The sequence below is a fragment of the Dama dama genome, chromosome 9 (assembly GCF_033118175.1).
Source record: "Dama dama isolate Ldn47 chromosome 9, ASM3311817v1, whole genome shotgun sequence".
NCBI classification, from domain to species: domain Eukaryota; kingdom Metazoa; phylum Chordata; class Mammalia; order Artiodactyla; family Cervidae; genus Dama; species Dama dama.
In genome coordinates, this window is record NC_083689.1 from 20,806,041 (window position 1) to 20,832,261 (window position 26,221).

Sequence of the window (26,221 nt, forward strand, 5' to 3'; positions counted from 1 at the left end):
TTGGGAAAATCAGCAGTGGCCACAGGACTGGAAAATGTCAGTTTTCATTCCAAGGCCGCTGGGCTTGCAATAAACGTCTGTAAAGGAACCCATGAATAAGGGTGCAGTTTCACACTTCTCCCACCAGGTGCCGCTGTTTCCAAATCAAGGCTTGCTCAATTCCACCGCGGAATGATTCTGCCTCCATCAGGCCAGGTTTCGGGCTCCTACACAGGGTGGAGAGGGGCTTCACTGGTAGTTCAGACGGTAAATAATCTGTCTGCAATATAAGAGACCCGGGTTCGATCCCTGGGTAGGGAAGCTGCCCTGGAGTAGGGCATGGCAACCCACTCCCGTATTATTGCCTGGAGAAACCCAAGGACAGAGAAACCTGGCGGGCTACAGTCCTTGGGGTGTCAGAGTCGGACGTGACTGAGCGACTAACATACATGCACACACAGAATGCAGAGGGAGCCTCAGATGCTTCGCCCCCTCCAGGCCCCCATCCTGCCTCTGCACTCTGTTCATTCCCCTCCAGAGGCCACGAACGAGATGTTTCCCACAAGCGGGTCTGCCCACGTCCCTTCACCTTGCAGGACTCTCTGAATGTATAGTTGCTGATCCTTACCTCTGAGCCTTTGCCCAGCTATTTCCCCTTCCTGGAATGTTTTTTATTCTTGTTTATTGATGCTCACTCAGAAAACTCATACTGGAAAGATTTATACCTACTTTCTCTCTTTTTAAAAATTAATTAATTAATTAATTGGGGGATTCCAGGCCAGGGTGATTCAGATGGTAAAGAATCTGCCTGCAATGCAGGAGACCCAGGTTCCATCCTTGGGTCGGGAAGATCCCCTGGAGAAGGGAATGGGACCCTATTACAGTATTCTTGCCTGGAGAATCCCGTAGAGAGAGGAGTCTGGTGGGCTACAGTCCACGGGGTCGCAAAGAGTTGGGCATGACTGAGTGACTAAGCACACAATTATGAATTAGGTTACATTGGGTCCTAGTTGTGGCCCCCAGGATCACCTCCCCGTCTGTGGCATGTGGGATGTTAGTTCCCCGACCAGGGATTGAACCCGCCTCCCCTGCACTTCAAAGTGGACTGTTAACCGCTGGACTACCACCTGGGAAGGCCCCTTCCCACTCCCTTAAAAAAATGTTTTTGTTTTTTTTTTAATGTTGACCATTTTCAATGCAGAACAATACTGCTTCTGTTGTTTATATTACTCTCTCTCTCTCTCTCTCTCTCTCTCTTTTTGGCCGTGAGTCATGTGGGATCTTAGCTCCCCACCCAGGGATCGAACCTGCATCCCCTTCATCTGAAGGGAAAGTGTTACCCACTGGCCTGCCAGGGCAGTCCCTAGATCCACTTTCTCCTGGTGTTCCGTGCCCCAGTTTCTTCTCATGGGAAGCCCGGATAGAGAAATTACGTCCAAAGGGAGGAGTCAGAAGACCTGCAGGGCACTGGGGAGCCACAGAAGGTGCTTGAGCAGGAGAGTGCCCCCGCGGGTAGATCGGGTGCCCGTTGATCTAACTTAGAAGAGTCTCCAGGGGCTGAAAGTGAGAGGCCATAACTTTGCCCAGCCTTATATTCTCTCCAACCTTGGTTCCCGTGGCTAGATCAGCGGGTGCCCCCTCCCTGCGTGCCCTCCGGGTGGGGCTGTTGCTCCCCGGTGATAGCCCTCCCCCACACCCCAGCCTGAGCCAGCCTCCAGCACCTGCTCTCTGGGCAGACACCAGGTGTGTGGGGGAGCACAGCCCTGCAGGGAAAGCCACGAACTAACTGCAGGCAGCGGCCGGGTGTCGCCTCAACGGAAGCCCTGGTTGACTCCTCCGCGGCGGAGTCTGAGGCCCCGCGCGGCCGATGTGGCTCACGGGGGACTCGCCGCGGATGCTGCGACCCGGAGGTGATCCTCGCAGGCAGGTAGTGGCCCAGCCAGGCTGGTGAACGTCCCGGGACCGGGTTGGTGAGGGGGCTCGGGAACCCACACAGGGACCACCTCCCCCTGGCATCTCAGCCCCTCTCTGGACAAGGTCCTTTCTGGCTGAGATTTCTCCCTCTGACAGCTTTTCTACCTGGCGCCGGCACTTAATGAGTCTCTCCCTGTCTTAGCACGCCCTCTCTTTCTCTCTCTGGGTCTCTGGATCTGGGGGTCTGTGGCTCCTCGGGTTTCTCTGAGTGACCCTGCCCTGGTGTCTCTTTCTGTCTGCCGCTGTCCCTTCTGTCCCGTTCAGTCCCCACTCTCCGGCCGGTGGGGGTGGGGAAGAACAGGCTTCCCCCCATCCGAGGGTCCCCTTCCTCTCCCTTCTTAGTTTCTGCCTCCTCTGCCCCTGTTGCCCATGAGGGGGAGCAAAGGTGGAGGGTGTCGTCCTGGTGAAAGGGCCGGGAGGGCTGCCTGGTGCAGGCGGCGTCCAGGATCAGGCCCCACGGAGCCGGGTGTGGGGGCATCAGGCTTCAGACCCTGAATGAGGCTGATATTCGCTTTGGGGGCCATTTTGCAGCCAACTTCTTCCCGAAGCCCACCTTTCTCCTCGCTTCTTGCTGCTTCTCCCATCACAGGGCTCCTGGCCTCCTGTCGTGTGTCTCTGCTCCTTCTGTGGGTGTTGCTGACCCCCCGAAACCCAGACTCTGTCCCCCACATGGTGCAACTGCTGATGGCTGATGTCTGGCTAGCTGTAGCCTGGTCAGCTCTAATGCGATGAAAAAACACAGACTCCATGCATATCCATAAAGGACCCAAGAACGTGGGTGGGGCATTGAGGTCTCAGAAGAGGCTGCTTCAGGGACCAGGGAGGGTCTGCTGTTGGGTGGTCTTGTAAGGGGTCTGGCTGTAGGGGAGGGTCAGGTTTGTTTCTCAGGAGTCCGGCTGTGTTCTGGGATCTGGTGGTGAGGTGGCTCTAGAGGCAGTGCAGACCTGTGCGTATTTGTGCTCAGGGTTGGTGTGCTGTGGGGTCTGACTAGGTAATAACTGTGGGGAGCCAGTTATTGAAAGGATTTGAGGGTCCCTGGGCTCTGGCGTGTTGGCGATGAGGTTCCAGCAGCTGTGGAGGATGGATATGGGCGGCTTGCAGATATGGGTGGCTGGTTGCTGGGGTCTGTGGAGTGTGGGGTTGCAGCTTGTGGGTTGGTGGCCATCAGCTCTCTCACTTGCCCTGTCTCTCCTTCCCTCTCTGCCTCATCTGTCCATCTCTTTCTCCTCCTCTTTCTCTGTCCCACCGTAGTCCACAGTGATCCACACGCTTGATGATGTGGCTACCATCTGGCCACAGTAGGTGCCCGGGGGCTAATGGTGGGCACGGAGTGTGGAATCGCATGTTCATTTGGAGCAAATGGGCTGGAGGTTTGTGTCTCAGAGATCTTCTCCCACCCTGGGGCAAGCTTTGTCCCATAAACTTCATCCATCTTCAGAACTCTTTTCACCTTATAAAAGGTCTCCTCTCCCAGCCCCTGTCTCCACAGGGGCTCTACTTTCCGCCTCTATGAATCTGACTCTTTTAGGCACCTCCTGTAACTGGAATCAGACTATTTGTCCTTCTGTGTCTGTCTTCTTTCACTGAGCATCATGTCCTCAAGGTTTATCCACGTTTTGTAAGTGTCAGAATCTCTTTCCTTTTTCAAGGTTGAATAATATTCCATTGTATGTGTGGATTCCCTGTCATGCTTCCATTCATCTATCAGTAGACACTTGGGTAGCTCCTACCTTTTAGATATCATGAATAATGCTGCTAAGGGCATGGTGTACAACTATCTCTTCCAGACTCTGCTTTCAATTCTGTTTGATATATACCCAGAGGTGGAATTGCTGGATCATATGATAATTCTATGTTTAATTTTTTGAGGAACTGCCAGACTGTTTTCCACAGTGGCTGCACCATTTTGCATTCCCACCAAGAAGGTACAAGGGTTCCAGTTTCTTCACACCCTAGCCAGCTTATTATTTTCTGTCTTTCGATAGAAGTCTAATGGGTATGAAGTGGTCTCTCATTGTGGTTTTTTCTGTTTTACATTTTATTGGTGTATACTTGATTTCCAAAGTTGTGTTAGTTTCAGGACTTCATTGTGGTTTTACTGTGCATTTCCCTAATGGTGATTGATGTTGACCATCTTTTCCTGTGTTTATTGACCATTTATCTTCTTTGGAGAAATGTCTTTTCAAGCTCTTCGTTCATTTTTAAAATTGAGTCTTGTTGTTGAATCATAGTTCTCTATATATTCTGGACATTAATCCTTCATCAGATACATGATTTGCAAATGTTTTTTCCCATTTGTGAGTCGCCTGTTTACTCTGTGGCTAGTGTCTTTTGATACACAAAAGCTGGGTGCATGTGCCTGCTGTCGTATGCTCACGCTAAGTCACTTTGGTTGTGTCTGACTCTGTGTGACCCTATGGACTGTAGCCTGCCAGGCTCCTCTGTCCATGGGATTCTCCACGCAAGAATACTGGAGTGGGTTGCCATTTCCTCCTCCAGGGTCTTCCCAACCCAGGGACCGAACCTCTGTCTTTTCCGTCTAACCTGCATTAGCAGGTGGGTTCTTTATCACCAGCACCACTGTTACGTGCTGGGTTGTAGCCAACTGTTTGCAACCCCATGGACTGACTGTAGCCTGCAAGGCTCCTCTGTTCATGGGATTTTTCAGGCGAGAATACTGGAGTGGGTTGCCATTTCCTCCGCCAGGGGATCTTCCTGACCCAGGGATCGAAGCCGTGTCTCCTGCATCGGCAGGTGGATTCTTTATCACTTGAGCCACCTGGGATGCTGGGTCCAGGTGAGCTTTATCTTGGGGCCCTCGGCTTCCCAGGTGGCGCTAGTGGAAAAGAATATACCTGCTAATACAGGAGACAGTAAGAACCATGCGTTTGATCCCTGGGTCAGGAAGATCCCCTGAAGAAGGAAATGGCAACCCACTCCAGTATTCTTGCCTGGAGAATCCCATGGAGAGAGGAGCCTGGCGGGCCACAGTCCATGGGGTTGCAGAGTCGGACACGACTTAAGGGACAGCACAGCACAGAGTTCCAACCAGACCAGCGCCACTGCTGATCCAATAAAATAGCCCCTGGGACAAGACCCGGTGGCTTTTTTTTTAAATTAATTAATTAACTTTTGGTTGCATTGGGTCTTCGTTGCTGTGTGCGGGCTTTCTCTAGTTGTGGCGAGCAAGGGCTACTCTTCATTGTGGTGTACAGACTTCTCGTTGTGCTGGCTTCTCTGGTTGTAGAGCACGGGCCCCAGATGCGTGGCTTCAGTAGTTGTGGCTTCTAATGCACGTGGGATCTTCTCACACCAGGAATGGAACCTGTGTCCCCTGAGTTGGCAGGTGGATTCTCAAGCACTGGACCACCGGGGAAGTCCCAGACCTACCTGGTCTTAATAAATCAGGCTTGGATGTGGGCACCTCCCTTAAAGTAGGGTTTCTCCACACACACTATTGACATTGGTGCCGGACAGTCTTCTGTCCTGTGTTTTATAGTATGTTTAGCATCTCCGGCTTCTGCCGTTAGATGCCAGAGACACCCTCCCCTTGTGTGCAGGGGAGGAGACTGCACAAATGTCTCCAGACATTGACAAACATCCCATGGGTTTAGAACCACTGTCCTAAAGCAGGAGTGGGAGGTGAGAGGATGCTGTGGGGTTGGGGGTGGGGCAGGCTTTGCAGAAGAGAAGTCAGGAGTCCTAGTACTGCCTCAGGTGATCAAGCCTTGGTAGAATGGAAGCCTGGGAGAGATGCCAGGATTCAGTACATACACTCATTCATTCGACAAGTTGTTTATCAAGTGCCTACTACGTGCCTGGCCCAGGGGTGGGAAAACACTGGGGAGAAGAAACCCAGGCCCTGGTCTCAAAGGAGAAAGAGAGATGTGAGCCAATGAATTATATAAGTGAATGTGATAAATGCTAAGTGGCAGAAACACCTTGTTTTAGTAGGTGCAGAGCAGGGGACATGAACTATCCTGGGAGGTCAGCAAGGGCTTTTCAGAGAGGCTGCAATCCTAGGATGAGAACAGGGCAAGCAGGGGAACCAAGGAAGAGTGGTCTGGGCAGAAGGGCCGCACATGCAAAGACCCTGTGGTGGGTTGGAGACGTCAGAAGGCCAGTGTGGTGGGGGCTTGGAGGGGACCAGCTCCATCTGGACTGCACAGGGTCCCCGGGTGGGGCGTGGGAGCTTTGGTCTTGATCCGTTGAGGGTTTTTCACTGGAAAGTGGCATAATCTGATTTGTGTGATGAAAGAGATTGCTCCAACAGATAGTGGCTGTAAGATGCTTAGCACAGGCAGGGTTGGGCACCCAAATAGGGCCCCCGATGATGCCAGCGAGGGTTTGGGGAACCCAGAGAAGTCACAGGGTCCAGTCACTGCCTGTGTCGAGGTCCCCAGGGACAGCTCCAGCCTGTCCCTGGGAAGCACAGAGTATCCAGCTCTGGGTGGGGGCTGGGAAAGTGGGGTGTCTCTGCTTTGAGGGCACTTGCAGAGATGGCGGAGGAGAGGTACCCCTGACCTGGAGGGCAGGCCTCCCAGGGCCGGAAGCTGCTGGTCTCATTACGCTCCTGGGCCTGGCTCAGTAGGGAGACCAAGGCCCCGGGGCTCCATAGACACTGAATCCTGAGCCAGGAGCCGTGTAACAATCTCAAGGTGTCTTGAGACCTCCCATGCCCCACCCCCAGCTGTCTCTTAGGCTCCAGAGAGTGGGCTCCAGGGTCCAGATCACCCATGACTTGCTGGGTGACTCTGGGCAAGACACTGTACCTCTCTGAGCCTCTGTGGAAAAAACGGGAGAACCTGACTTCCAGGGAAGCTATGAGAATGAAGCAAGATTGTTCACGTTGGTTCATTCACTCAATAAATAGTTATATGTATAGTTATTCGGCACATACTGCATGCCAGGTGCTGTGGTAGGCCCTGGGGACAGAGAAGGGTGCCCAGGGGCTGGCATTCTAGAAACCGAAAGACACTAAGCAAATCAGTCAGTAATGAAAAAGTAAGGGAGATACTTTCCTGGGTGATCCAGTGGCTGAGACTCCATGCTTCCAAGGCAAGATGCAGGGGGCACAGGTTTGACCCCTAGTTGGAGAACAAAGACCTCACATGCTGCATGGCATGGCCAAAAAAAAAAAAAAAAGTTATAATAAGGGAGTGATAAAAGACCCTGATGCTGGGAAAGATTGAAGGCAATAGAAAGGGACGACAGAGGACGAGATGGTTGGAAGGCATCACTGACTCAGTGGACATGAGTTTGAGCAAGCTCTGGGAGATGAGGGACAGGGAACCCTGGTGTGCTGCAGTTCATGGGGTCGCAAAGAGTCGGACACGACTGAGTGACTGAACAACAACGAAAGGAGTGATAAGTTCATCCAATAAATGCAAAGCAAGAGAGAAAATGAATGGGGGTGTGGGTGGCAGTTTAACCTGGGAGGGGGGGGGGGTCAGGGCAGATCTTGCTGAGGAACTGAGGAACTACTAGGAGGTGAGAGAGGGGCCACGTGTGTGTCTGGAGGAACAGCATTTCAGATAGAGGGAACAGCCTGTGCAAAGGCCCTGAGGCAGGACCGGGCCTGGTGTGTTGGGGGAACAAGTGAGGAGGCCTGTGCGGCTAGAGCAGGGTGAGCCAGGGGAGTCAGAGCTCCTAGGCTCAGTGTAGGTGTGTGTAGGCCCTGGTGGGCCTGGGTGGGGTCTGGCCACCTGCAGAGTCATTTGCAGACTTGGCTGCCTGGAAGAGAGACCCTCCTGGCAGGAGGCTGAGTGGGACCAGGGGCTGGCTGGGTCCTGGCGTTGGCTGGACATGGTGTGAGTGGTGACTGAGGCCAGGTGCCTTCAGCCCCTCCCAGGGACACCACCTCCGGGCTGGAGCTTCTTCCCAGCAGCCAGACCCCAGCCTGCCAGGCACCGGGAAGCTGGGGTTCCTCTTGTTTTGGGGATTGCTCTGGTTTGGGCTGGAGAGATGGGGAGGCAGAGCGTGAGGGATTTGTCTGGCCAGGGGCGGAAGGCTTTAGGTACCAGAGGTGGATTTTTCCCATGTGACTTGCAGGAGGTGAATTAACATTGGGCCGTCACTCACAGGCAGCCAACCTGCCCTTGGATCAGACACCCTCCCTGCCCTCCCCACACCCTTCCGTGGGACCTGGGTGCCTCCCTGAAGCTCTTGGCGTTGACAAACAACACCCACTACCTTTTGGGACTAAGTGTGTACGTGGGTTATTTACCAACCCAGGCACCAACCTTGCACCCATTTGACAGGTGAATAGACAGGCTTGGCGAAGACCAGGAATTTGTGTCAAGTCAGGATATGTGCCTTGCCACCTGAAGGATCGAACCCGTGGCCTGGCTCCTGACACCCCTCCCCCATCCTCCCCGCCCCTTTCCTGCCAGGTCCTGGCTCCGGGGTCTCCAGCTGGGCTTGTGGGCTGGGCGCAGAGGTACCAACGGCTTCCGGCCACTCCCTGCGCCCCGGGAGGGGAGAGGGGAGGGCCGGCCGCAGACCAGAGTGCCTTGCTTGTTTCGCCTTGAAATCTGAGTTCCCGCACAGGGTTCTCGGTTTTAGAGGTGGGTTTCGCTGGAGCTTCTGTGAAGTAGGTTCTCTCAGAGTGAGAGTGCGCGGCCCAGAGGCGCCATTCGCCGCCTTGAACCCTGTGAGGATGTAGCCTCTTGCGACTCTTTGGGTGGAATCGGCTGCGCTGCGCTAGGGCCGTGGGAACAGCCCCTGTGAATCCTCTCTTCCCTGGGTCACCTTCCGAGTCAGAGGAGAGCCGCATGAACAGCCTGGGGAGGAAGGCATCCCGGGGCCCTGAATCTGGCCTTCTTGATCCCCAGGCCCTGAATCTGGGAAGGGAAGGGTGGAGAAGTCAGAGAGAGGGACTGACAGAAGCAGTTTCTGAACACCCCGCCCCCCCCCCCCCCCAATTGCATAGCTCTTGTGACAGGTAGCTCATTACCACTCGAGATAGCCTCTGCTGGAATTTTTAGAAAAATTTCTCCCTCTCTGTGGTCCTTTCTCTGCCTTCTGGGACTACACAGAGCATACCCCTTCTCCAAATATTTCACTCCTCCTGCATTTACTGAACATCTGTTCTGGAGATTGGGTTTTCCCTGGTGGCTCAGTGATAAAGAATCTGCCTGCCAATGCAGGAGATACAGGTTCAATCCCTGGGTAGGGAAGATCCCTGGAGAAGGGAAATGGCAACCCACTCCAGTATTCTTGCCGGGGAAATCCCATGAACAGAGGAGCCTGGTGGGCTACAGTCCATGGGTTCACAAAAGAGTCAGACACAACTTATCAGTTGAAGGGCAACAAATTCTGGAGATCTGTGGACATGGGGAGGCAGACTCAAGAGTGATCCCTGTGGAGGTGATGGTGAAAGCCCCTGGGTACGGGGAGCCAGAAGATGCTCCTGGTCTAGATAAAGGGATCAGTCTGGTGGGCTTCCTGTATGAGGTAACAGCTAGGCTCAGTTCCGAAGGATGAATAAGATTTGGCCAGGGAATTGGTGAGGGAAGAGAAAGAATGTTTCAGGCAGAAGGAACAGCATGTAGAGATGAGAGAACATCTTTTCAGTAAATGAAAGAGGTTGTAACTGGCTGGAATGGTGTATTTGAGGAGGGATATTGGGGCTACTGAGGGCAAAATAGGGAGATGCTTGAGGCAGTGGTCCAGGTGGAAAGAAAGGGGCACTTTTACTCCTCAGACACGGTTTAAGCCTAACTGTGTTTCATATTGCCTAACTGTTTTGCCAGGAAGCAATTGACACCTCCGCCTTCTAGATATAGAAGTGCATATCTCACCGCATCCTTGCTAGCATTGGGTTTTATCGTTTTTTAAAATCTTTGCCAATTTCAGTTGGAAAAAAACAGTATCTCATTGTGTAAATGAAAACAAATGAGTATTCCTCTTATAAGGGATGGGGGCAAACCATTTTTCCGGAGATGCATCACCCACATGAATGCCACCTCTTGCCAGTAGGTATTAAGAAGTCTTACACCCACTGGAGAGTTTGTGGTCATTTGTAGCTCTCCACTTAGCACGGAACAAGGGAACAGCTTGTGGGCTCCTTTTGGCCACATAGGTGGGGAATTTATGGGCTTACTCTCTCTTCTTTGATTCATCTTTTTTTTTTCTTTTTCTCACCTTTAAAATTTTCCTTTCAAACTTTTTTCTCTCTTCTGTCTTGGTGGTTGAGACCCAAGTGACTGTAGTTTGTTCTTACCTGGGGTGTCTTTGGGCTCAAAGAAGGAGTTTGCTCAGCTTCAGGAAGGTGTTCTGTGTGAGACCATCTGGACATGTCAGGTGTCTTGTACACACAACTTACTATTTAATTCTCAAAACATCTGCATGTGATAGGGTCCCTTGAACCCATTTTTATTGTTGTTGTTAAGTTGCTAAGTCCTGTTCAACTCTTTGAGACCCCAAGGACTGCAGGATGCCAGCCTTCCCTGTCCTACATCATCTCCTGGAGTTTCCTCAAATTCATGTCAATCGAGTCAATGATACCATCCAACCATCTCATCCTCTGTCACCCTCTTCTCCTCCTGTGCTCAATTTTTCCCAGCATCAGAGTCTTTTCCAATGAGTCAGCTCATCGCATCAGGTAGCCAAAGTATTGGAGCGTTAGCTTCAGCATCAGTCCTTTCAATGAATGTTCAGGGTTGATTTCCTTTAGGATTGAGTGGTTTGATCTCCTTGCAGTCCATGGGACTCTCAAGAGTCTTCTTCAGCACCACAATTTGAAAGAATCAATGCTTTGGTGATCAGCCTTCTTTGTGGTCCAACTCGCACATCCGTACGTGACTACTGGAAAAATCATAGCTTTGATTAGATGGATCTTTGTCGGCAAAATGAACCCATTTTATGGATGAAGAATCAGAGGCTCAGAGACCAGCATCCCATGGCCAATACTGGCTGTTCCTCTTCTGACATTCAGATTCTGTTTAATTAAATTCTAATTTGGGAGGAGAGGGCTGTGCTTTGCTCCATACCCCTCGTTCCCACCCTGCCCAGTCAGAGAATGGAAGCCCTGCTTCTCATCAGGAAGGAACTTTGAAGTTCAGCTCAGCAGCAACCTTATAACACAGGGTAAGGAAAGCAAAACAGAAAAGAGAGAGAGGGGAGCCATAGAACACTCTTGGAGAGTCATAGATGGCCTCAGGGCTCAGGTCCTGAGCTAGACTGCAGTTCTGGGCTTTTCAAAGCTGAGCTCTGAGTACTAGTTCCATTTTGGCCACTAAAATTCCATCTGACCTTGGTAAGTCTGTTCCCAAATCTGGATCTCAGTTTCTGCTTCTACTAGGCAACCCATGTCTTGAGTTTTTTTTTTTTCTTAGTAACTATATTTTTCATAGCTGAGCAATTCATTCTTTTAAAATATCTACTTCCTTTTGTTTTATAACCTCCTGTTCTGGTCTTATGGTTAGTATTCCGTCCTTTATCTTTTTGAATCACTTTATCTATTCATTGTAAAAGTCTTTGAAGATTGCCCTGATTATCTCTGTTTCTGCAGATGTAAATTATTCCAGTTGGGGAGTTTGTGGCAACTTCATGAAGTGGTTGTGAATTCCTCATCTCTTCAGGATCTCTTCCCCCGTCCTCTGTGTCTTCTGAGAATGTGTGTCCTTGACGTCATATATTAGGGGGCCCTACACGTCCGTGGGTGGGGGCATCCTTGTCATTGGGCGTCTCTGCTTTGATCTCTGGTTCACGTTGGCGCTTCTCTGTCCAAGTGTTTGGAGGAGGAACGAGGGAGGTCTCTGTGTATACTTGGTCTGCTGTCTTGAATGGAAGTCCAATTTCATCATCTATAAACTGATACCGTTGTGTTGGATGGTATAAACTGATACCGTTGTGTTGGATGGACTGTAAGAGTTTATCCTTTCCATATATAATAGTTTGTGTCTGCTAATCCCAAACTCTCAATCCTTCCTTCCCCCACCTACTCCTCCTTGGCAACCAGAGTCTGTCTTCTAGGTCTGTGAATCTTTCCATTTTGTGTGGGTATTTTCAACTCAGATAACCATTAGGGTCTGGCAGCAGAAGCTTAGTGGGAGAGGATTCTAACCCTACCACCACCATCAAATAAAAAACAGCCCTGTGACTCATTTTGTACTGTTATTATGTACTGGCTCTTCACACATATGATTTCATTCTTTGTAGAGCTAATGAAGTAGGTACCACTATTACCTTCATTTTAAATGAGGCATTGGAAGCTCAGAGGGGTGACAGGACTTGCCCCACACACTCAGCTGGGAGGGAGAATCTGAACCCAGGGAGAACTGGCTGAAGCTCTTTCCTCTGTCCGTCCTGTGCATCATTCTGACAGCCTGGATGTTCATCTCAGCCCTGCCCGTTACCAGCTGTTCCGTACCTGGACCCCTTTTTCCTCTGTGGACACCGACCTCTATTCTTCAGAGGTGCTAAACAAACTCAAAACTCTGTCCTCAGTGGAAGAAGCAGGGGACAAGCCAGGAAGAGTCAGCTGATGTGTTCAAGTGTGGGCTCTAGTGTCTGTCGCACCTGGAGGCAGGTGACTGACTCAGGTAAGTCACTGGGTCTCTCAGCTGTTTTCATCTTTCAAATGAGGATAATAACTGAGCGTTTCTCTTTGAGTGGTGGTGAGTGCAGAGTAAGATATTGCGTATGCCTGGCATGCAGTAGGTGCTCAGCAAACATTACCACTTTCCTTAGAGACTGGAATAGGGGTAGAGGAATGTGAATGTCAATTCATCAAATCCTTAGGGGCCGGAGAGAGAAGCTTCTCGAACACTCACACAGAGAACACATTCTAACAGGGAAAAAGTCTAGTGAAGGTGGATTTTGCTCTGTACCAGGAAGACCTCCCCCTCCTCCTTCTCATTCTTCCCCTTCTTCCCCTCCCCTTCCTCCTCTTTCTTCTTCCCCTTCTCCTTCTTTATCTTCTTCTTCTTCTTTTTTTTTTTTTTAAACAAAATTGATTGAAGTATAATTGATTTACAATGTTGTGTTTAATTTATGGTGCTGGTTTCGTCGCTCAGTCTGTCCAACTCTTGTGAACCCATGCACTGGAGCCTGATAGGCTCTTTTGTCCATGGGATTCTCCAGGCAAGAATACTGGAGTGTGTTGCCATTTCCTTCTCCAGTGTTTAATTTATGCTCTACAGCAAAATGACTCAGTTATACACATATATTTTTTCATATTCTTTTTAATTATGATTTTTTTTTTTTTTACAGGATACTGAATATAGTTCCCTGTGGTATGCAGTGAAAAGTGAAAGTGATAGTCACTCAGTCATGTCTGACTCTGTGCAACCCCATGGACTATAGTGTACCAGACTTTTCTGTCCATAGAATTCTCCAGGCAAGAATACTGGAGTGGATTGCCTTGCCTTCCTCCAGGGGACCTTTCTGACTCAGGAACCGAACCCAGGTTTCCTGCATTGCAGGCAGACTCTTTCCCATCTGAGCCACCAGGCAAGCACAGTAGGATCTTTAAAAAATGTCTTTTTATTTATCTATTTTTATTTTTGGCTGTGCTGGGTCTTCTTTGCTGCATGAGCTTTTATCCAGTTGAGGCAAGCAGGGGCTACTCTAGTTCTGGCGTAAAGGCTTCTGGTTTGCCGTGGCTTCCCTTGTTGCAGAGCACAGGCTCTAAGGTGAATGGGCTCAGTAGCTGTGGCTCCCAGACTCTAGAGACCTGGGATTGAACCCATATTTACCACTGAACCACCAGGGAAGCCCCTAGAGTAGGATCTTGTTGTTTATCCATCCCGTATTATAATAATTTGCAACTGGCAATCCCAAACTCTCAATCCTTCCGTCCCCCACCCCTCTGCCTTGGCAACCACATGTCTGTTCTCCATGTCTGTGAGTCTGTTTCCATTGTGCAGATAAGTTCATTGGGGTCGTATCTTAGATTCCACATATAGGTGATACCATATGGTATTTGTCAGAAAGACCTTGACTCTGAGACATCACCCAGCCTTGCAGCGGCTGACTTTAGTGAATGAGTTCCTCGTCACTTGGGGGAACCGAGAAGAGCCTTAACTGCCACCAGTCAGGGAGTCAGTGGAGGGTGGTGGGGCTGGGGTGGAGTTGCACTGGGCCATCTCTGAGGGAGATTTTCCGGTTTCCTCGTCCCCTCACTGGCCGATTCATGGGAAGTGTCCCCTGACTTGCCCGCCCCCACCAGCGCCTCCTCCACGACCACAGGAAGGCCCAGCCCAGCGCTTGCTGTGTCTTCTCTAAATAAACTCAGGCAGCTGAGCTATCTACTGCCCCATCTCCCTCTGGGTTCCTGTGGAGGTGTCGGGGTGGTGGTTAGGGGGGCCTCTGGCCAAGCCACAGGGAGGAGGGGACTCCGCACAGTGAAGCTGAACCCTGTTGGCCTCACGGGCTTAGCGTGAGAGCCTCCGGTTCCTCCTCTAGCTGACCACCAGCCCACGCACCGCCTTCTTCCCTGGGCATCTGCTGGCTTTGACTTGGGCTTAGATGACCCTTAGGCTGTCCTCCTCCCTTTCCAGTCCAGCTGGCCCCCATCCTCTCCCCCTGAGCCAGAATAGTGCCCTCCAGACGCTGGTCCCAGGGTCCTGGGATATGCCTTTGACACCCGTCATCTCCTGGCTTTGTGAGGGCAGGGAGACTGTTCAGTTTTTCTCTGCTGTCCCAGTAACTACCTTAGAACCTGGCACAATGTTGTATGAGTGAATGAATATATATCCCAAGGTGTTTTGTGAAGTTAATACTTCATGGCCAAATACATTTGAGAACTTCCAAGTCAAACACAAGTTAAACCTTTTTGCAGGGCTCGTTAGAGCCTTTAATGATTCTCATGTCTTTGTGATTTTCATATAAGAACAAAGAACGCAATATTTTTCAAATATATTTGTATCTCTTTTTTTTGGCAGAACACTGTGGCCACTGGGGTTCTTTTTTTTTTTTTTTTAAATAGTTTCATTTATTTATTTGTGGCTGTGCTGGATCTTGGTTGCTGCCCGGGGTTTGCTCTACTTGCGGTGAGTGGAGTCTGCTGTCTAGTTGCAGTGCTTGGTCTGCGCATTTCAGTGGCTTCTCTTGTTGCAGAGTATGGGCTCTAGGGCGAGTGGGCTTAGTAGTTGCATCTCGGCTCCCAGGCTCTATAGCACAGGCTCAATAGTTGTGATGCATGGGCTCAATTACTCTGCGACATGTATCTTCTTGGACCAGGGATTAAACCCATTGTCTCCTGCAATGGCAGGCTGATTCTTTACCCGTGAGCTATCAGGGAAGCTGGGCCACTGGGATTCTTGAGAATAAACTTTTGCAAAATGTGGGTCTAGGATTATGGTCAGAATTCCTAGGACTGTTGTTATTTGACTGTTTATGCCGCCATGCTTTTTCAAACACGGCCAAGAGCACAGAATAAAAGACTTAACTTCAAACAATAACATTAGAGGAGAAAAACTGCATTCCCAACTCAAGAAAGCCACTAGAGTTCATCTCAAAACCCAGTGCTGAGTTTCCTGGTGGCCAAAGCAAGGAGGCTGATGAAGTGGGTTTCACAGTTTTAGACTGGCGGTTCAGCAGGAGGGCCAAACATTCTCTATGTGTGAACAAGACTCTGTTTTTATTCATTTATGTGTCTATTCACTCATTCAACAAATATTTATTTACCCACTACTATCTATGAGCCCTAAAGGAGATCAGTCCTGGGTGTTCATTGGAAGGACTGATGCTGAGGCTGAAACGCCAATACTTTGGCCACCTGATGTGAAGAGTTGACTCATTAGAAAAGACCCTGATGCTGGGAGGGATTGGGGGCAGGAGGAGAAGGGGACGACAGAGGATGAGATGGCTGGATGGCATCACCGACTCGATGGGCATGAGTTTGAGTTAACTCTGGGAGTTGGTGATGGACAGGGAGGCCTGGTGTGCTGTGATTTATGGGGTTGCAAAGAGTCGGACACGACTGAGTGACTGAACTGAACTGAACTGATCTATGAACCCAATGTCAGGCACAGGAATACAATGGTAAACCAAAAAAAAAAAAAAAAAAAAAAAGGCACATGCTGTCCTCATGGAGGTTATTCAGTGGTTTTTTAGAACAAAATTGTCAGCCCTCAATGTCCACTTTTCCCTTGAGCCCATTCTGAGTCAGAATGCTCATACCTTGCTCTGGTTTTCCTCTCACCCTGTTTTGCATCAGAATCATAGAAGGTGATGACATTCTAGGTGCAGGGAACCCAGGGGTTCAGTAGAGACCAGATCTTTTATCAGAATTTTCAGGAAAACCAACATGGGAAAATGGGCTATGGTAGAGGAGGTGGTTCCCCATCCTTGGGGTGTCCCCGGGGCATCTTTTCTGAGTTCCACTCTGGGGGTTGGGAATCTAACGACTTTGCTGCTTCTGTCTGCTCCTTGTGCTCAGTCCCTTAGCTGTGTCTGACACTCCATGGGCTGTAGCCTGCCAGGCTCCTCCATCCATGGGATTCTCCAGGCAAGAATGTTGGAGGAGGTTGCCATTTCCTCCTCCAGGGGATCTTCCTGGCCCAGGAATCGAACTCGCGCTGTAGGTGGATTCTTTACTGCTGAGCTACTGGGGAAGTCCCCATTTGCTCCTCTTCTTTAATTTTTTTTATTTGATTGCATCTGGCCTCTGTTGTGACACGTGGGACCTTTGTTGAGTCATGCAGGATCTCCAGCTGTGGTGCGGGGCTCCAGAGCACGGAAGCTCTCGAGTTGTGGCACTCGGGCTCCAGAGCGTATGGGCTCAGCAGGTGCTCCAGGGGATGTGAGATCTTAGTTCCCTGACCAGGGATCCAACTCGCATTCTCTGCATTGAAGGTGGATTCTAAACCACTGGACCACCAGGGAAGTCTCCTGCTCCTATTCTTAACATCCTAGTTCTTCAACACTAGTCATGTGGGAAGTTCTTATCAATTGCTTTCTTATTAGTTGGATGGATGGGTGGACTCATGGAGGGATTTATAGATGAATACATGGGTTTGTCGAAGGATGACTGGCACATAGGAAGGATGTGTTAGATGAATGAGAGAATGGAGGAACAGAAGGTGGGTGAGTGGGACCAGTAAATGGATATATGAATGGAAAGGTGCCTGGCCCTTAGTAAAGGCACAAAATTATTTTTATGAAAATATTCTTAGTGTGGTAAAATACACATATCATAAAATTTATCACCTTAACCATTTTTAAGCATACAATTCAGTGGTATTAAATGCATTCACTTGACATGGATTGTGCAGCCATCATCACCATCCTTCTTCATAACTCTTCTCATCTTCTAAAACTGAAATTCTGTATCCGTTAAACACTAACTCACTTCTTTCCCTCAGCCCCAGCAACCACAATTTTATCAATACTTTCTGTCTTTACAGCTTTGACTATTCAGGGCTTCCCTGGTGGCTCAGATGGTAAAGAATCTGCCTGCCGTGAGAGAGACCCAAGTTCAAGCCCTAGGTTGGGAAGATCCCCTGGAGGAGGGCATGGCGCCCCACTGCAGTATTCTTGCCTGGAGAATCCCATGGACAGAGGAGCCTGGTGGGCTACAGTTCTTGACTACCTTAAGTCCCTCCAATAAGTGGAACCACACGAAAGGAGCGTTTATTCTTTAGTCATTGGGTTATTTCAGTGAGCATAATGCCTTTAAGTTGCATCCACATTGAAGCATGTGTCAGAATTTTCTTCCTTTTTTTTAAAAAAATTCTTTTTATTGTAGTATAGTTTATTTTCAACATTGTGTCCATTTCAGGTGTACAACTAAGTGAACTGGTTATACTTATGCACTGCAGCCGTGTCCTACTCTTTGTGACCTTATGGACTGTAGCCCTCCAGGCTCCTCTGTCTATGGGATTCTCCAGGCAAGAATACTGGAGTGGGTTGCCAAGCCACTCCCAGGGACAGAAAATACATCTCTTATGTCTCCTGCGTTGGCAGACAGGGTCTTTACCACTGGCATCACTTGGGAAGCCTTATACACTGGATATATACCCAAAAGCAGGGTCTCCTTTTAAGAATTTCCTTCCTTTTAAAGGCTGGACAATATTCTGCAGTTTGGATGGACTGCCTATCCATTCATCTGTTGATGGACACTTGGGTTACTTCTACCGTTTGGCTATTATGAATAATGCTGCTACAAACATGGGTGTACAAATGTTTCTTTGAGACCCTGCTTTCAATTCTTTTAGGTATATATCCAGTGGGCTTCCCAGGTGGTGCTAGTGGTAAAGAACCCACCTGCCAGTGTAGGAGATGTAAGAGATGAGGTTGGTTCGATACCTGGGATTGGGAAGATCCCCTGGAGAAGGGTATGGCAACCCACTTCAGTATTCTTGCCTGGAGAATCCCATGGACTGAGGAGCCTGGCAGGCTACAGTCTATGGGGTCACAAGAAGTCAGACACGACTGAAATGACTTAGCAGGTATAACCAGAAGTGGAATTGCTGGATCATGTGGTAATTCTATTTTTAATTTTTTTTTTTTGAGGAACCATCATACTGTTTTCCACAATGGCTATACCATTTTACATTCCCACAAGCAGTTCATAAAAGTTCCCGTTTCTCCACATCCTGGCCAACCCTTGCTACTTTCTGCTGTTTTGATAGTAGTCATCTGAGGAGGTGTGAGGTGGTATCTCATTGTGGTTTTGATTTTCATTTCCCTAATGATTAGTGATACTGAGTATCTTTTCATGTGCTTTTTGGCCATTTATATAGCTTCTTTGGAGAAATGTCTACTCAAGTCCTTTGTTCATTTTTGAATTGAGTTGTTTGGTGTTTAGTTTTAGGAGTTTCCTATATATTCTGGATACAAATACCTATGTAATCTGTAAATTATATCAGCTTTATGATTTGCAAATATTTTATCCTATTCTGTGGGTTGCCTTTTTATTTTGTGGATAGTGTCCTTTGTTGTGCAAAATTTAAACATTTTTGTGAGGTCCAATTTGTCTATTTTTTGTTTTTCCTGTAGGCACAATATTACTTTAAAAATAAAGCTAACAGTGAATGAATTGACAGATGGATGAGTGAGTGGGCAGGAAACAGACAGAGGATTGTACAGTCAAATGGGGGATGGATGGGTGTCCTTCACTATCTCCTGGAGTTTGCTCAAATTCATATCCATGAAGATGGAATTCATGTCCATGGTGTCAGTGATGCTATCTAACCATCTCATCCTCTACCACCTCCTTCTTCTTTTGCCTTCGATCTCTCCTAGCATAGGGTCTTTTTCAATGAATCGGCTCTTCTCATCAGGTGGCCAAAGTATTGGAGCTCCAGCCTCAGTATCAGTCCTTCCAATGAATATTCAGGACTGATTTCCTTCAGGATTGACTGGTTTGATCTCCCTGCAGTCCAAGGGACTCTCATCTTCTCCAGCATCACAATTTGAAAGCATCATTTCTATGGCACTCAGTCTCCTTTATGGTCCAACTCTCACATCTTTACATGACTACTGGGAAAACCATAGCTCTGACTATACAGACTTTTGCTGGCAAAGTGATGTCTCTGCTTTTTAACACACTGTGAAGTTTTGTCATAGCTTTCCTTCCAAGGAGCAAGCGTTTTTTAATTTCATAACTGCAGTCACCATCCGCAGTGATTTTGGAGCCCAAGAAAATAAAATCTGTCACTGTTTTCACTACCCGCCCCCCCCTTCTATGTGCCATGAAGTGATGGGATCGGGATGGATGGATAAATAGATGGTGGTTGGTGGATGAAGGGATGAATGGATGGAATGGGAGTTGGCTAGGTAGGTTGGTGAAGGGTGTATGACTGAGTGAGTGGGTGAATAGAAGACCTTATGAATATATATAAGTAGGGTGGATGGGCAGGTGGAAACCTCTGGCTGCAGATGGAGATCTTGGTGTACAACCTTGGCACTTTTCAGGTGAGTAGTGGCTTATCTTCTGACCCCACCTTGGCTCAGTTTAACTCCACGGACACACATTCTCTTTTTCTAGGTTTGGCTTTCCTCCTATGTCTCTCTGGGTCTCCAAGAATCCTACCCTGGAGCTCAGACTGAACTGAGCCCTCGGCTTGTGTGCTGACCTCCTCAGTGGTAAGAACTCCTGGGAAGGAGCCTCCGTCTTCCTGAGGATATGGGACCCAACCTACTCCCCCTGACTCCAGGGGCTTCCTTTTAAGCCAGAAATCTCTGCTCTCTGGCAGCCTCACCCACTTCTCCCTCAGACATCAAACCATCCCATCAGCTCCCCACTCTTTCTGCTACACTCCTTTCTGCCTCTACCCGGCTCTCCAGCCCAATTTCCACTCTATCCTGGGCCCCTCCCCTGGGGGTGGTGGAGATACGGGATAAATTAGAGGAAGGAGTCATTCAGGGCAGGTTCCTGTTTCCAGTCCAAGAATTCGTCTTTCCTCCCCCAGGGCTCCCAGGCGACCATGGATGTGGGTCTCTTGGTCCTCCCGGACGTACCCCAGGGTCACCGCAAAACTCTGCCGGGAGCGCGGGTCCGAGGTCCGGCCGTGCGCCGGCAGCGGGAGTTCATGCCGGAAGAGAAGAAGGACACGGTTTATTGGGAGAAGCGCCGGAAGAACAACGAGGCGGCCAAGAGATCCCGCGAGAAGCGCCGCCTCAATGACGCGGCCCTGGAGGGCCGGCTGGCCGCCCTGCTCGAGGAGAACGCTTTGCTCAGGGCTGAGCTGCGGGCGCTCAAGCATCGCTTTGGCCTCCTTCCCGCCACGGGTGGGACCCGGACCCTGCCTACTCTGCTATGGGACTCCCCCTGGCCTGGGGACCCCAGTCCTAGGGCTGATCAGACCCCGACTCTACCGGGCTCCCACGGCTGCCTCTTGAGACCGTGTTCCCTGGACGCTGGGGTTCCGGGATGCTGGCGCTGCCTAGTGGCTCACAGGTGGACTAGCCTGGCCACTCCTCCCAGGTCCCTCCAGGACCCTGCCTCCAAAAGAGTGGACATAGCCTTGCAGGCTGCCCTGCCAGCTGCCTTCTTCAGCTGTCACCTCCTGGATAGGCATGGGGGCCCCAGACCAGAGCTCAGGCCCTGCTGGGGGCTGTGGTCACCCATACCCACCGCGTGCCGGGCCTCAGGGTCCTCGGAGGTGTTGCTGACACCTGGTGTTGATCCCATGGGGTTGCCTCCCAGAGTGGCCTGCCCGGTCCCGGAGAACCATCCCCGGGAGGATCTGGCTCAGGCCTCCCTGCCCCACAAATTGCGAATCAAGTCCCGAGCTTCCAGCAGAGAACCTTGGGGCTGGGAAGGTGATGGGAGCCCCATCTGAAAGCTTCCCCTGGGCAAGGCCAGGCCTGCAAGGGTGTAGTGGGGACTGATCATGGGTTTGTCTGGGAGTATGAGTGACTTGGCTTTGACCCAGCTCCAAATACTGGGCAAGGCTGGGGGTAGAATCCACTTTTTAGTGTCCAGACCAGATTTTTAAGAGGAGAGTCTGTGGGACCTTGGGTCATACCATGGTTCCTATTCTGCCTGAAATATGTTTTGGGTAGGCACTTTTTCTTCCTCTTTCCATTTATCCATTCATCCATCCATCCATCAATCCATCCACCCATCTATCCTTCTGTCTACCCTCCCATCCATTCACTGATCCTTGCGTGTGTCCATCTGTCCACTCATCCATCCACCCATCTATGCATTTGTCCACCCATCCATCCACCTACCCATCCATCCTACCTTTCATTCATGCATCAATCTATCCGTATACCCACCCACCCATTCATCTATCCACCCATCTATGCATTTGTCCATCCATCTATCCATCTATCCTTCCTTCCTTCCATCCTTCTGTCTATTCTTTCATCTAAACACTCAGCCATCTAATCACATCAACTCACCCACCCATCCTCCTTTTCTCCCTCCCTTCCTCCCATCTATCCATCCTTAGATCTATTGATCCATCCACCCAATCACTTTGCTCTGAGTCTACACACCTATCCATTCATCCATTCATCTACCTACCCATATGTCTATCCATTCATCAATTCTTTTATACATTTAATCACTCATTCATGTGCTCAGTTGATCATTCATTCATTCTCTCACTCATTTATTTACAATTCATAGTGCCCAGATTAGTAACAAGCATGAGAACACATTTCTGGCTTTGGGGTTCCTATTCTAGGGGGATGGTGGGTACTGGGAACAGACATACTGAGGGCCATACTGAAGGAGGAGGTAACACCTTAGGATGTCTGACCCCTCACTTCCTGCAGGGGCGGGTGTGTGTACTTACCACCTGGTGTGGAGGTCAGACTTACCCAGTTCAGGTGGCTCCCTCTGTTCACTGAATCACGGCCTGAGCCTCTGGAACAGACCCTCAGTGTCTAAGGGTGTGTATGTTACTCTTCTCTCTCTCTTTGGCTACTTGTACCTTAGAAGACCTCTCAGCCCCAGTACACATCCTGGGCTTGGAGACTTACATCTCCCAAGAAGATCCTGAGGAGGCAGGAAGGAGGGCTGCCTGGAAGTGGCAGCTCTAGCTTGTTCCCTTCTTAGCCAGAGCCCACTGTTAGAAAGGGGTAGACTGGGGGTGCAGAGAAGTTGGCTCTCAACACAAAGATGCCACATAATTGTGGCTGATCATGCACAGAGGCCTTAAATGCAGGCTTGGCCCTAGAAATGTTAAAAAATGCTAACAAGCAGACAGAAGAAGGAAGTCAGGGCATAGCATACCACCTCTGGGAGATGTGGGTAGTTTGGTGCTTCCTCTTGGTGAGTCCACTCACCTGGTGTGTCTGAAGTGTCTGAACCCAGCTCACTCACCCCTCGTGTACTCAGGGGAATGGGGGTTGGCGGCCCTTGGATCATTCAAGTCCCTTTTAACCTTCCAGCTCCAGTTGGAAAAGCCCAGAGAAGGATCTGCCTAAAACAGGTCATAGAATTTCAACATCAGGAGGGGCTCCAAGAATCCAGTGATGAGCGGTTATCTAGTCTCTACCTGAATTCCTCTAGGGATGGAGAACTCACTCCCTTCAAAACCCCATTACCATTCCTTCTCTAGAGCCAGAACCCACTGCTTGCAAACTTCTACCTCTGATCCTATTCTTACCACAGGGGACCACTCAGACCCCCCCCTACTCCTCCCTCTACTTGGAGGTGGCCTGTGGAGCCTCGGTTCCTCTTCTCCAAAGTAGAGACCACCACACCTACCTCAGATGGTTTGAGAAGATTAAATCTCATTTACTGTGTGCATAGGACTTCATACACAAGTGTTTGACAGATGTTAACTCCTCTCTCTTCTTTTCCTTTTTAGAAAGCACTCATGCTCCCAACCCGAGTAGTGCTGTCTTCAGGGGAAATGTCCTCTCATTCTTCAAAATTGTTTCCCTTCACCCTAACCTGGCTCTTTACTAATTTTTTTTTGTCAATGCCATTTATATATGATGGCTGTTGGGACTGAATATGAATCATTTCTTCATTCATCAAATACATATTTTTTTTTCAATAAATATTTTTTTGATCTCCTACTGTGTGTCAAACAGGAACTGGGTGAGGGAAGAAGTATTCCACACTGAAGTGTTTGCAAGTGGAAACTTGCACAAATGTCTAAACTAGTCACCCAAGACATGTCAATTACTCATTTGATGGGCTCTGGGGCCATAGGTGTGGCCTCTACCCTCTGACAACAAGTGGGCAGCTGCAGCCTTCCATGTGGCTGCCTGGGAGTTGCTGCTGTAAGAACTATCCAGTGCCATGTTCCACCCTGGGGCATCCATGGGCCCCTTGGGTCATGTCTGCAACAACGGGATTGAATTGGGGACCAGATTTTAGGACACTGTGCAGCCACATGTTATGTTTCCTCTTCCACCCATCCTTGTAGGCTGGGGAGATTTCTTCGGCTATCAATGCATGAGATTCCCTTCCTGCTTCGGGTGTGCCTGGCTCATATTGAATGTGCAACAGATATTGAATGAAAGTTTCTGCCCACCTGATTGGTGAATGCTGGGGGCAGAGATAAAATGAGTTGAAGATGTTGATGAGGCTGCATTCCTCTGCTTTGTCTGCAAGGGTTAACAGACACATCTTGGTGGAACACTGTGCCACCTGGATCCTTGACGCTCAAGTCATGATCCATGAGCCAGCATCATCAGGATCACTGGGAGCTTGTTAGAAATGCAGAGTCCCAGGCTCCTCCCTGAACTGCTGAGTCAGAAGCTGTGTTTTAACAAGATTCCCAGGAGACCCGTATGCACATTGAAGTTGGAGAAGCAGTGACCCAGAGCAGTTGGCAAACTCCTCCTATATGAAGCAGTCACAGAGTGAATATTTTTGACTTTGTGGGATGGCTGCTGTTGCATCTACTCCATCTTTTCATTGTAGCATGAAAGCAGCCATAGATAGTATGTAAATAAGTGGACATAGCTGTGTTCCAATAAAATTTTATTTCCCTAAACAGGTGTAGCCAGAAGTGGCCCAAGGGCCATAGTTTACTGTTGGTATATACCCAGGAGAGAAATTGCAGACCTGCATGGTGTTTGTCTTCAACCTTGACATTGTCAAAGTGTTCCACTGAGTGGTATTACCAATCCATACTCCTTTGCATGCAGAGGATGTCCGTGTGTGCCGGCATATGATGATTTTTCTGAACTGTTTGGTTTTTGTCAATCTGGTGAGTGTAAAATGAATTTAACCTGCATTCATCTGCTGAACATCTTTGCCAAAATCTGTTGGCCACTTGGGTTTCCTCTTCTATGAATTGCCTGTTCTTCTGGGATATTTACCTTTTTCTTGTTGATTTCTCAGAGCTCTTTATATATTCCAGATATACATCCTCTGTCACATGTGAACATCGCAGCGTTCTTGCCTGATTTGTCTTTTCATCTTTTTTCTGGCAGATTTTGTTGAAGAAAAGTTCTAAAATCAGATGTTGCCAAATGTATCCTTCTTTTCTACTGCAGTTGTACATCTCTGTCTTGTTTAAGAATCCTTCCATGCCTCAAGGTCATGAAGATAGTCTCCTAAATGTTCCCATAAATGTTTACAAGTTTTGCTTAATCCATCTCTTTGTGTATGTGTGTGTGTCATCTTGTGTTGGGTTGTGGTTTAGTCCCTAAGTCATGTCCGACTCTTGCAACCTCATGGAGCCTGCCAGGCTCCTCTGTCTATGGGATTTCCCAGGCAAGAATACTGGAGTGGCTTGCCATCTCCTTCTCCAGGGGATCTTCCCGACCCAGGGATCCAACCCCCGGTCTCCTGCATTTCAGGCAGATTCTTTACCTCTGAGCCACCAGGAAAGCCCTTCATCCTCACAGAGAATCTAACTAATCTTGTTTCCCTTTCTGCTTTGGCCACCAGGGGGCTTGGGGCTAAACTTACAGCTCAGTCATCATAACCGTTCATTCATTCATTCACTTAGAAAATTCCTTTACTCATTTAGGAAATATTTATTGATTGGATACCATGTTCCAGGCACTGAGGAAAGAGCAATGAACAATCTTGACTCTGTAGTGCCAGCAGCCTAGTGAGGGAGACATATAAAAGAAATAAACAAGAAAAAATGTATAGTAGGGTCAGTGGTGATAAATGTCATGGAGAACAAAGAGGTAAGGGAATTGGGAGAGGTAGCATTGGGTGAGTTATAAAAATTGAAATTGAGAGATCAGGAAAGGCCCTGCTGAGAAGGTGACATTTGAACAGAGACTTGAGGGAGCTATATGTGTACTGGGGGAAGACCCCCTCCTTTGGTGAAAAGAACTGTCTGCGCCAAGGTCTGGAGATGGGACCATGCTGGGAGAGTTGGTGAAACATAGAGGAAGCTCATGTGGCTGAGGCTGTGATGGAGGGGGAGAGTGGGAGGAGGTGGGGACAGGGAGGTGATGGGGGCAGGTCATGCAGGGCCTGTGGGTCGAGGTGAGGACTCTGGTTTCCTCTCTGAGTGAGGTGGGGGTGCTGGGGGAGTTTCTGAGTGTATTTCTGCTATAACTGTCCTTCTTTCCCACCCCACTCCATCCTGTGGTGTGTGAGACTGAGTGAAAATAAATAAAGCCACCATACAAGCACAGGAGAGCTGGCTGGCTCATCATCTTGAGAAAGGGGGTGACTGACCACAGCCTTGCTGTGACTCATCTTCCCACGGGTGGCCAGAGGCTGCCCCTCCCCCCCAGCCCCCTGCCAAGTTGCTCATCTATCCCTATTTCCGACACTCTCTGAGCTGTGAGGGGGTGAAGCAGGTAAAGCTGCTGCATGAGGAGGATTCATGGAAGGGAAATGCATGTGGTTTTCTTTTCTGCTTTGTAAAACTGCCTTCCACAAAAACCCGTTTAGGGCAAGTGTGAGAGGGTGGGCTATCATGTGTGT

The 26,221-nt window shown here is 49.3% G+C and overlaps 2 protein-coding genes across 5 annotated transcripts in view; both read left to right on the forward strand.

Annotated features, from left to right (window-relative positions):
• The first annotated feature begins 1,776 nt into the window (after nucleotides 1-1,776).
• NFILZ (NFIL3 like basic leucine zipper) lies at nucleotides 1,777-25,649 on the forward strand. 3 transcript variants are annotated; one of them, XM_061150532.1, is made up of 4 exons: nucleotides 1,778-1,906; nucleotides 17,310-17,472; nucleotides 19,895-19,992; nucleotides 20,319-25,649. In XM_061150532.1, exon 4 carries the CDS (start codon nucleotides 20,334-20,336, stop codon nucleotides 21,189-21,191), a length of 858 nt encoding a protein of 285 aa, XP_061006515.1. In that variant the 5' UTR covers nucleotides 1,778-1,906; nucleotides 17,310-17,472; nucleotides 19,895-19,992; nucleotides 20,319-20,333; the 3' UTR covers nucleotides 21,192-25,649. The 3 variants fall into 3 exon arrangements, with proteins under 3 accessions (XP_061006514.1, XP_061006515.1, XP_061006516.1); XM_061150531.1 differs by lacking the exon at nucleotides 17,310-17,472 and having other exon boundaries at nucleotides 1,777-1,906; XM_061150533.1 differs by lacking the exon at nucleotides 17,310-17,472 and having other exon boundaries at nucleotides 1,865-1,902.
• Nucleotides 1,778-26,221, forward strand: part of LOC133062030 (heterogeneous nuclear ribonucleoproteins A2/B1-like) — a 69,279-nt gene continuing 44,835 nt past the window's right edge. Inside the window, exon 1 of one of the 2 annotated variants that reach the window (XM_061150528.1) lies at nucleotides 1,778-1,906. The gene's annotated coding sequence lies outside the window, so the exon portion shown is untranslated. The remainder of the gene's footprint in view (nucleotides 1,907-26,221) is intronic. The other variant, XM_061150529.1, reaches the window with a different exon arrangement.